Source organism: Paralichthys olivaceus, chromosome 14, assembly GCF_024713975.1.
Source record: "Paralichthys olivaceus isolate ysfri-2021 chromosome 14, ASM2471397v2, whole genome shotgun sequence".
In the NCBI taxonomy this organism is placed as follows: Eukaryota; Metazoa; Chordata; class Actinopteri; order Pleuronectiformes; family Paralichthyidae; genus Paralichthys; species Paralichthys olivaceus.
In genome coordinates this window covers 2839491-2850624 of record NC_091106.1, presented here as the reverse complement: position 1 = coordinate 2850624, position 11134 = coordinate 2839491, and the positions used below count along the sequence as shown (strand labels likewise).

Below are 11134 nucleotides of genomic sequence, written 5' to 3'. Positions count from 1 at the left end.
CACTGTCCCTTTGTGGGGAGGGTCCCCAGTCCTGACCCTGTGTTGGGACCTACGATCTAGATTACAATGTGACATGAAATCACTCCACTGAAATTCAGATGAATTAAATGGTTTTTAAGCTCCAGGAGTCAGGGTCACCCCCACATGCTCATTCAATCATGACTTAAGTGAGTCACAACATTCAAATAGTTCTAGATTCACTTCTTTCATTTGGCTTGTGGAGGTTTAGCTGAACACACACACACACACACTCATTGCCTTGTGGAGGGAACGATTCTGTCAGTGTGTAAACACAGCAGAGGAGCTACGTCTCTGCACGGACAAAAGAAATGCATGTAGGAGCTTCTCGAGTGCTCTGCGTTCAGGCCGCACTACATGTGTATCAATGCGTCGGTCGAGTGAGTTATCCTCGACGTTCACGTTAAACAGACAATGGACAGAATCGCACTGACGCGTGCTCCTGCTCTCTATACAACAGTCCTGCTGAACTTGTTTAGGCTGCAAGTGAAAATAGAAACTGAGGATGTCAAGAAAGGTTTTGTTTGGTAAACAAACGGGCTTCTTCACATCTTATATTTGTATTATGTCTAGATAATTCAATTGCTTCGTCTTCTATAATTGGATGAAAAATGTAATTAAATTACAAATGTTCTCAAATTGTTTTTTCACCGAATTGGTTTCTTGATTCGCCCGCACTGCTGTACAAGTGTGCGAGTGAAGACAACCTCTAATCAATGAAACGTGCAGTTACAGACTGAGGCCGGGCGTCTCGACGGAGGATCCCTGGCAAGGCAATTACTGTGTTTGGGAAAATAAATGAAATGACTAACAAAATAGGTCAAATTAAGTGTTTCCCAGACACACTAAAAGGACCTCCCTAGTTGCTGGTCCCCGAAGGGACCAAAATACAAAAACAACAAAACATCATATTGTATCGGCCCAATGGTGACAGAAGAGACATTGACAATAGGTTGTAGTGGCGAGGAAGACGCCGGGGAAGAAAAGGACACAGCATGGTTCGTGTAATTACATGTTTTGCCTCGATCGGCAGCGAGCGCATCATCTGTCAATCACCGGCAGCAAGTCCGGCAGCTGGAGCAGATGGCGGAGGAAGGAATTGAGCCGCTCATTGACTTTGTTTCTTGCCGAGGGAAGGGGCACACTCACATCCCTCCTCCTAGGAATCAAAGACAACATTGTATGTTGCCATACTATCGAGCTATGCCACGATGGCCTCGACGAGAAGAATCTCATTAGATATGGAGGATATGAGGAGAGACAAATCAATAGGAAGGCCTTCTCTTCTTTCTTCATTCTACTCCTGTCGGAGGCAGGTCGGCCACTCACTGACACTCTATCCTCCGACACGTTATCCAAGATAATTCACACATCCTCATGCTACTTCGGTCTCGACAAACGGGAGCACCGAAAGCCAAATATGCTTTGTGCACAAGAGATTAGTCTAATCCCTTCACACGCCATTTCCTGTTCCTGCTGTTGTGACTAAATCTGCGTTTAAATAAAGTTAGAGTCTTTGAGCAGCGCTGCTGATGAATCCTGTTAGAGCCACAATGACATTTCCTCCATGCTCTGTTAAAGGGGAACCAGGAGCTGGAAATTGCACCTCAGTGCTAAATGAAGCCTAAAGCTTTAATTAAGAGCAGCACACAAAGAGTGGCGGATGCTGGCTGCCGTTCACAGCTCTCACGTTTCAGCCCCTCACTCGAGGAGGTGTCTGGGAAATCTGGACAGGTGCTGAGGTAAAACAAAACGAGATGAGAGCCTCCCGGCATTGTGGTTAAATCGCCGGCATTCACTGTGACTTTGAAAGGGCAAAGGCGGATCCTGGGCTCCATACCTGACTCACAGCCACTAATCACCGAGGCTTAGAGGTGAAATCCGCTGTGAAGTCACTGTTGCTAAACCCACAGTGGTGACGCCTTCTCCATTTCTGCTGCAGTACTGAGGAGACTTTAATAACCGTGTGCAACAAAATCTGATGAAATGAAAATCGTAAAAAATCAAGGTCAATTTTATTCACTCAGAACCAAAATCAAGTTTCTTACATTTCCCATCACAGGTTGCCTCAGTGGACCATCATGCTCTGCAGCAAAATCTTTCGAACAAAGTCTGATACAGACGTGACGGTTCCCAAAGGCAGAGAGAATGGAGCTGGTTCCACTTTAGGGAGGGATTGTAGATTATAAATGAAGTAGAAAATGATAATAAACAATTGTAGGAAACAGATTCACGAGCGTCACAGAGAAATGACAGGAAATCCCCATAAATCACTTTGACCACAGCAGGAGACGACAAAATTAAAATGGTAAAATTCATCTTTCTAGTGACTTGATTCTAATGAAGCTGTGGAATAAATGAAAAGACAGAAACAAATCATCTGCCAATAAAGTCGAGCTCAGAAAGCCGTTTCTTTTTTAACCAATATTCTAAAACAACTTAATTACGGGATCTTGTCGGAGCGCCTTGGACGTGGGTGACGTGACTGTTCTGCAGAATCAAATAAGAAAAGAACAAATACCTCATGAGTGACTTGTGATAACGTTCCGTAGGTGTTAATCTTCTAACCCACTAAACCTATATTCTTCCTGAACCGTGCTTCTCACTGGTAACTGTACCAACATATCGGTTTGAGCCGGTTGGTTAAAGATCAACAAGTGAGGGGCTGGCGTGTCCTCTCTCCTCCAGCACAGGTCGTGTGCTGCAGAGAGGAGGCAGAGCCTGCGTAAAATGGTGGCCGAAGAAGAAGGCTGAGGGGTGGAAGTGTGAGTGAGGGGAGAAGAGGAAACCAAATCTGCCACTGTGGCCTGTAATTGCTCACTAGGTGGCTACAAGGTTAACACTTGTCTAGACAGAACCATTCACACACACATTCTGCTCTGGCAAAAGCTCAAGGCTGTAAAACCTGCTTCACTGTTCCTCGCGCTGCAAACAATAAGCTGGGCTTTCTCTTCACTGTGAGAAAAGGAGCTGAACCAAGCCAGAGAGGGTGGCTTGTTACACACGCCCTTCAATTCAATGAAATCTAAAGGCCTCCGCGGAAATCAATGAAACCGGAACTTTGTCTCCATTCTGCACGTCTGCTCTCGTTTGTCTCCTTCTGAGGTGAAACTTCGCCCAGAACCCATCTGACTGTGTCACCGACTCCTCCTGATACAGTCACATGATTTCACATGTGAAACTGACTGTATGGGGCGGTGCTATATGACCAAAATCTTGATAGACAGTAGAGCACAATCTGAAGCATTAGTCCTTTCTATATATATATATTGTAGCCTCGCACAGTAAAATAAAATGCTTCACATTGATTCTGCATCGTGTCCATCACCCACGTCCTGTCTTTATTTCTGTGATACTCTTGTCCGGGCCGACCTCGGCCTGGTGGCACCGTCACACTTCAGGGGAGAGGACAGAATTGAGACCTGGACAAAGAGACAAACACACAATCAGTGTCACTCAAAAGACAGAAGAGACGTACACCAAAGATAATCAGATCAACTGTGTGCGTGCACATTAATGAACGCTAACTTCACTTCATGAAGCGCTCTCAACTTGATAATGTGCACAGTATTGTACCTCAAACACTCACCGGTTCATAATCGACTTGTTGTGTCTGTGTGTCCTGAAACTCGTAGCTGTTCATGTTCACCACATTGAGGATATTAATGTATGATTATTCATTTCAGCTGAAGGGAAACTAAAACCATCAAAAAATCTAGCTTCACCATCTGTTCTCATACATCTAAGCTTTTCTGTGGGAAGAGTCGTACACATGTTTTCAAACCCTGTATTCTGCATTGTTTTTGCTATGTGCCATTAGGAAAACTTTTATTTCACATAATAAACAATGAAGAAAAAAAAATGCACATTTATGTTTGCATTATACGTAAATATGTTTGTTTTATTAATTCAAGATTTTTATATTTGACTGTAAAACAAAAGCTCCGTTTTACTTCAGAGCAGAAACTACAGATGAACTAAACAGTCAGTGATGAAGGAGCAGTGACGGACCTGGTGGACGCACCTCAGAGGGTTTCAAGTGAACGCGCTGAAACTAACTGGCGTGGGGCCGGGGCTCCGCTGCGTCCCGCCGTCGTAGCAGGATCCTCCGCAGCTCCTCGTCGGGGTTTGTTGACGGGGGTGCGGCCTTTGTTTGAGGGGGGGTTCTATTGAAATTCCCCTGGAGAATTTGAACAAAAACACACACGCGGAGGCCTGGTGAGCGAACAGGGAGTGTAGATAGAGGTGGACGTTAACTGGGGTGGATGCATCACTAATCTGACAGTAACAGGGCTCATCTTCATCCTGTGTGTCTGGTGTGTTGCCGTAAAACTTTGTATTCAGTAAAATATCTGACGACTGGGTTGTATTTTATTTTAACATCACGTTCTGGTGTGAGCAGCATGTTTCTCCTCCTGAGTAAATACAGTTGAAGTTCAACAAGTAAAATAAGGCCTGTGAGGATATTTGATTGTTGATCATTACCATGATTCCTTTAAGTTCCTGAATGGCGGAATTAGAGGGCAGCCTCTGCATCTGACAAAAGGAAGAAAGGAGGAAAAAGACGGGTTTGGTAAATAAACAGCAGTCTGACCCATTATACTTATTTTTCCCCAATCAGCAGAGGCGAGACACAGTAGGTAAGCACAGGGACGTATGCTTTCTACAAGAGGCAAATGTGTCAACACAATCATTCTGAGTCAATTTTCCCATCCTCATTATTTCTAATTACCTGGCAGAGCAGGTCCTAATGCTATCTAATTTGAGTTGTTGTGGTGGAGGAACATGCAGACGGAGATGTCTTGGCCGTATGTCGTGTTTTATCGAAACAAGCAGCTCTTAGATATTACCCCTCACTGATGGATTCAGGAGCACTGAACAAAATCTGTACTGTGTATATACCGTGTACAGAAAACTCATTCAGGCCCTGCTGGACGTATTTTCCTTTCATGGAATTAATGGAATAGTTTGAAGTTTTACTGTCTCTGTGTCTGGAGGAGGTGTTGTACTTTACTCTGAAGGGATTTGATCTTTTCTTTGTCTGCATGACGTCTTCTGTTCCACTCAGACGAACAGCAAACATCACTTCCTGTGTTGAAGAAGCTTCTTTCGCTGCCACTTCATCTCTGCTCATGTGAAAAACCTCACCACAGTTTCAGATCCATCAGCCTCCTGAGAATCGAACATAAACCTCTAGCTACTGGCAGAACTCTCACTTCACCATTGTCTCAGTGTCTCACATATTTATTTCATTTCACCTGACTTACTCATAGGCTTATTTATTCCAATCCTGTGTGCACCAACCCAAAAATCCCAGCACAAGTTTCCTCCATTATTGTTTCAGTCGGTGCGATTGGATGAAAGGCTGAGTTCACCCTGCAGAGAAACTCCGGAGAATTGGGTCCGGACTTCCTCCAGAGGTTTTCCTTTCACACATGAACAAAGCAGCGGGAGCTCCTCTGCACACAACAGCAACAGATCCTCTGGAGGATTCAGGCAAGAGGTGGTTCAGCAGGCAGAGGCAGGAAGTAACAAATTCAATTCACTGCATGTGTTTTCGACGGGTCTGGCTCCGTTTTTTCATCCTGAGATGTTTGTATCTTTTTGGTTTCATTTTTCATATTTGCATCTGTCGCGTGAATCATGATCAACCCCTCCACTCGCTCGCAGTGAATCCTGCAGAGCCTCCTCTGCTGTGTTCTCACAGCGGCTCCTCTGGACTTTCTGCAGACTTTATACTGTACGAGGGGGCCAGGCGGAGAAAGTAAGCAGAAACCGTGGAGGATCTCACTCGGACGTTCATTCACACATACACGTCCTCCAGAGAGTTCAGTGCATGTCTGTAAGCAGCTGTACAGAGACACACTCATTCACACCTCTCAACATACACCGATTCACCTGCACCTGGAATGTAGGAGGAGATAGGTGAAGAAAACTAAGACAAACACAGTGGGAGCATGGAGAACATGCAAACCACAGACCATAATACTTATTCACATTGTGGGGACTTCACACACTTTCATGTAGCCTCATTTCTAACCTCACACTAATATTTCAGTTATTCAGATTAAGATTCCTCTGTATGGTCCCACACACAGCATGCAACATGCAAACATGGGGAAATTTGACCTCTGTATTTAACCCATCCGTGTGAACACACCACACACGGAACAGTGGGCAGCCATGAAGGCACCTGGGGAGCAATTGGGGGGTTCGGTGCCTTGCTCAAGGGCACCTCGGCAGTGTCCAGGAGGTGAACTGGCACCTCTCCAACTTCCGTCCATGCTGGACTTGAACCAGCCACCCTCTGGTCCCCAAGCTACTGCCTCCCCTATAATAAGAATGTTATCTGTGCCTGTGTTCACATCTCAACCAAAGAAGTCAGTCAAGGTTTTATCAGAAACTCAAGCTAGCATTCAATTCGGTGAACAATCTGTAATGATCTGTGAGAGTTAACAATCCACCGTGTACACTGCCTCAGCTGCAGGACATCGTCACGTTGACTCAAAAGAAAAGTTCGATATATTTTAGATGCAAACAAGATGACGGACTGTATGATGAGTGTATATATAGCAATTCTGATCCTGAGATTTGATACCATTAATGGAATGGTTAATAAAGATTAAACTGTTTGTAACTTTATGTATCAAATGCATTGTTTTCACAGTAACATTAGCATGTCACTTGAGTAATGCACACAAATAACAAATCAATATTAAATATACAATATGGTTTAGAACTATTCATATTCATTCAAATAAATTATACGTGGAATATTCATAAATGTTCAATAGTCAATAAACCGAGATAAGATCTCCACATCAGCCCACAGTCATGTGTGCCAGCAGGAACACAGCAGGTCAAAGGTCATAGGTCATGTTGGTGAAGTCACCTGTCTCCTGGTTCTGTTAGCTGACTGGCCGACCGGTCGAAGCTGAACACCCTTCTTGATCCTCTGCATCATTTCGTCCACCGCCTGCTGTCTGACGTCCGTGTCCACTGAGCATCACACACACACACACACACACACACACACACACACACACACACACACACACACACACACACACACACACACACACACACACAAACAAGCGAGACAAAGACGTCATCACTTTGCCTGCAGCTTTAGTCCTTTTCAATGGACACACTGTATTTAGTGGCTTCTGTGACACTAAACGAGGGTCTGCCTCAGTGGGAAACTGTGCCAAGAACCAAAATGAGTTTAAATGATTTTGAGAGGTGCGAGGCAACGTGTAATTCATTAGCAGTGCAATTGAAATAAAACTCATTTGGATGTGAAAGCGTAAAAATGACACCAGCCCCAGGGACCAATCAATTACATTTTTTTTGGAGAAACTCCAGGGTTTCATCTTAATTATGCCATAAATACTGACTGAACTGTATTATCCTCACTTCTGTTTCAGGCTGTAGTCATGCAACAATAGCTATTGCTCTCGCTAATTTTGTAGTATTCCCAGTATTCACCTGTAGAGTTCAGAGCCTTGTTAGTGTGTGAGGTTAATGAAATTCAACAGGAATGAAGTTTGACTGGTCGTTAAAACACAAACACGGCATCCGAGAGAAAGAGAGTTCAAAGAAGAGGCTAAGAAAAAATAAAACTCTCCACTAATGCGGCCTGTTGGCTATGAAATGTGAATATTTAATTTCCTATCGCAGCGTATTCAGCGACACACACACAATGGAACTATTGTCAGTAAAACGACTTTAATGTGTCACATAAAAACTACTTTGTGTTGAAGTAATAGTGAAATATTTTCCTCCAAAGTGCTCAGAAAGAGACTATTATTCTTGTGGCAGAGTAGAAGATACTCTGTGCGTAGTGCCCAATTCAGGCCGCACATATTCACAAACGTCGAACAAAATGAGGACTCAGAGAAGCCTGTTCAGTCAACACCCATGTCCTACCTCCTCCGACGAGTCAAGGCTCCCCTTTTGTTTGCACTAATTGAAGAATTTAACACGCTGACCTGATAGGCCAGTGATGGAGATTCGAGTTTGAATTTCTCCTGCGCCACTTGCTTCTGCATTCGTCCTTCTACACTGTACTCACGTTGATTTGCAAAGGAAAAGGTGAAAGGAAAAAATTCTAACAGGAGAACTATTTAAAAAAAAAAAGAAATAGAAGAATCAAGACCAACTCTCCTACACTGAGATGCAGGAGAATGAAAAGCAAAATGAACATGTTTGCGAGGAGAAAGGAAAGATACACTGGATGTTTGAATTTTCAGAGGGGACATTACTACAGCAGTTACCTCACTGCAAACTACAGTCTTGTCCATTTCAACAGCATTGTCCAGCAGAATCCTCTTTTCTAAATATTACAAATATTAAAAAAGATATCTATTTCCAACCACTGTGGCCTCTTCGTCTTTACATTTAAAGGACACGCCTTCCTTTTTCATTTAAACTTGTTGGTGTCTGGATAACGTGACTCTGTGTGACCTTAGTGTGGCCCCATATTTCAGACATTTTTTACTTTTGCTTCCCTCAGAAAGAAAAATGCGACAGCTGGGAATCAAATCAGACCTTCAGCTTTGTGCATTCTTTCATCTTCTTGCTTAAAATTCCCATCATGTCCAAAATGGTGCTGACTTCTAAACAGGTTGACTGTCATTGACCACAGTCTTTGGCTGCGTTGTGGTTGATGTATTATCCTGCACATAGCAGCGTATTATTTTCTCCCCGGTGTAACTGAACAACGCATGGAGGGATTTTCACCAAACTCGATGTGAATATTACTTGGGAATGTATCTACAGATTCTTAACTTTTGGAGCTGATCCACTGAGACGAGAGAACTGCACGCTTGTTGCTTCAACGTGCACAGTGACAGCAGAATTTCATGCTTGATCCTGCCTTCCTGCTGAACAGTCAAATCTTTACAGATGCTTTGACATCTACTGACGTGGGTAGGATTTCTCCTGGTGCGGGCTTTCAACTAAAAATAACAATCATCTCGTGATTAAGTTAGTAACACTAATCACAGGGTGGTCATCCCCGACCAACCACCTACCTTGTCTGTGTGTTTTGTATAAATACTGCATTCCTTTAGAACAAAGACCTGCATCCGATCACACCGTAATCCATGATGGACACCTGCCAGTTTATACAAATTCTCCAGATTTAATCGTACTACATGTTGAATGGTGCAGCAGCGCACTGTATATGATTGTGGATGTTTGCTGTGTACCTGGTGTCTGGGCAGAGTCGTGGTCCTCTAGTGGGATGTCAGTGCTGATGTCCTTTCTCTTTCGGATCAATGACAACAGCGAGCTATAGGGGAAGGCACAGACAGAGCAGCTGGTTAGGATCTAGGGTTCTACTCTCACAGGAACATACTGGTGATCGGCTGACGTTCTCCTAAGGCCTTCCGGAGCAGGTAAAGGTTTAAATCAAACTCGTGCATTTGATTTTAAATGAATGTCACCACGTCACAGCATAATCAGTAACAAATAATACTGTAAGGTACAAATAGTGACCCACACAGTTCTCTCTCACCTTCAGTGCCAGGTCATCTCAAAGATAAGAATACACCAATTAGAGGCCCGACAATAACAGAAAGAAAGTCACCAGGCTGTGTGAGGATTCAAAGTCGTCCGGTGGCAGCAAGTGACTGAAAGGTTTTTAGTGATTACAAACTTTCTTTTTGACAGATTCTGAACTAGCCTATATACTCTATAAATGTATAGATGTACAGCCTCCACACTAAAAACTACATCAGCCATTAGTTCATACTAATGGTGTGCGGCTGTGGCTCAGGGAGTAGAGCGGGTCGTCCTCTAACGTCCTGGCTAGATCCCATGCCAAAGGGCCCTTGGGCAAGAGACTGAACCCCAAATTGCCCCTCCAGTAGAAAAAGTGCTGCCCATAGATGCCCTGTATGAATGTGTGTGTGAATGAATGAATGGTGAAAAAACGGAAATGTAAAGAGCACTGAGTCGTCACCAAGACAGGAAAGGTTCGTTGTTTGCATTTCATTGCACAAAAGTTAATTTAAAAATGCAGACTGTGTGGGATCAAACCTGAGTGGGTTGGAGGACAGGGCCGGTGGAAGTGGTGGTGGTGGTGGCGGCGGTGGTGGAGGAGGTGCTGGGATGGGGATTGGGTTGGTAGCTGCCTGCAGCTTCTTCTGGAGCTCCTCAACTGGCCAGTCGATCGCATCCAGTAACAGTAAACACGCGGCAACAGCACAGAGAGCAGAACAAGACTTTAGTCAAGACTCTGGAGAACAGCTAATAGTCTTCCATGCTGACAAAAGACATGAGGAGAATTTCATGGCTTTGTTGTAGCCTACACACACAGGGTTCCCTCTATAGTGCCAACAATGTGCAGAGTGTAATGCCCTGCAGCTCATGCTGTCCTTACAGTTCCAAATATATCCTCACCTGTAAACCGCAGATCCTTGACCTCCACTTCAGTCTTGGAGCATTTGTCACTGCACTCCCTCTTCTCCTCCTCCACAAGCTCCAGTTTGCGCCTCAATGCCGCCAGCTCCCTCTGGGCCTCACAGCTTCTCAGTCTGTCCTCCATCTGCTTTATCTGCGGATGGACCAACCACAACACAATGTTTTCACACAGATGTAAAAAAAAAAAAAATTCATGTTAAAGAGTTTCTTTTCTACTCTCCTGCTGGAACTGTGCTCTGCTGATTATGATTATTGTGATTATGAAGGGGCGGCTGTGGCTGAGGGGTGGAGTGGTTGCCCTCCAAGCAGAAGGTTGGCAGCTCGTTCCCTGGCCTTGGGCAAGATGCTGAACCCCGAATTGCCCCTCATGGAACAAAAAGTGCTGCTAATAGATGCACTGTGTGAATGTGTGTGTGAATGGGTGAATGGAAAACTGTACTGTAAAGAGCTCTGAGTGGTCATCAAGACTAGAAAAGCTTTACATTAATACAAACCATTTCTGATTAGTAGCTGCCAGTGAACATTCAGTCACTGGCTCTCAGACCCCTGTTCCTTAACCAGTGTTTTAATTGTTCCTCAAATGAAGGGCATGACAACCTCTTTCCAGCACCAGGAGAGATCAGTGATCCCACTCAGCTCTAATTGTTTTCCATCAGTGCCACAGGGAGTCAGGGGAGGTTGGGGGGGC

The 11134-nt window shown here is 44.3% G+C and overlaps 1 protein-coding gene across 2 annotated transcripts in view; it reads right to left on the bottom strand.

Moving 5' to 3' along the window:
• Window positions 1-2016: 2016 nt before the first annotated feature.
• The window catches only part of shtn1 (shootin 1), a 28498-nt gene continuing 19380 nt past the window's right edge, over window positions 2017-11134 (bottom strand). Inside the window, exons 10-16 of one of the 2 annotated variants that reach the window (XM_020088331.2) lie at window positions 10426-10579; window positions 10063-10183; window positions 9231-9313; window positions 6911-7017; window positions 4504-4554; window positions 4030-4198; window positions 2017-3440 (exon numbers count right to left, since the gene is read on the bottom strand). In XM_020088331.2, coding sequence (XP_019943890.2) covers window positions 4073-4198; window positions 4504-4554; window positions 6911-7017; window positions 9231-9313; window positions 10063-10183; window positions 10426-10579 — 642 coding nt within the window. In that variant the 3' untranslated portion in view covers window positions 2017-3440; window positions 4030-4072. The remainder of the gene's footprint in view (window positions 3441-4029; window positions 4199-4503; window positions 4555-6910; window positions 7018-9230; window positions 9314-10062; window positions 10184-10425; window positions 10580-11134) is intronic. The other variant, XM_020088320.2, reaches the window with a different exon arrangement.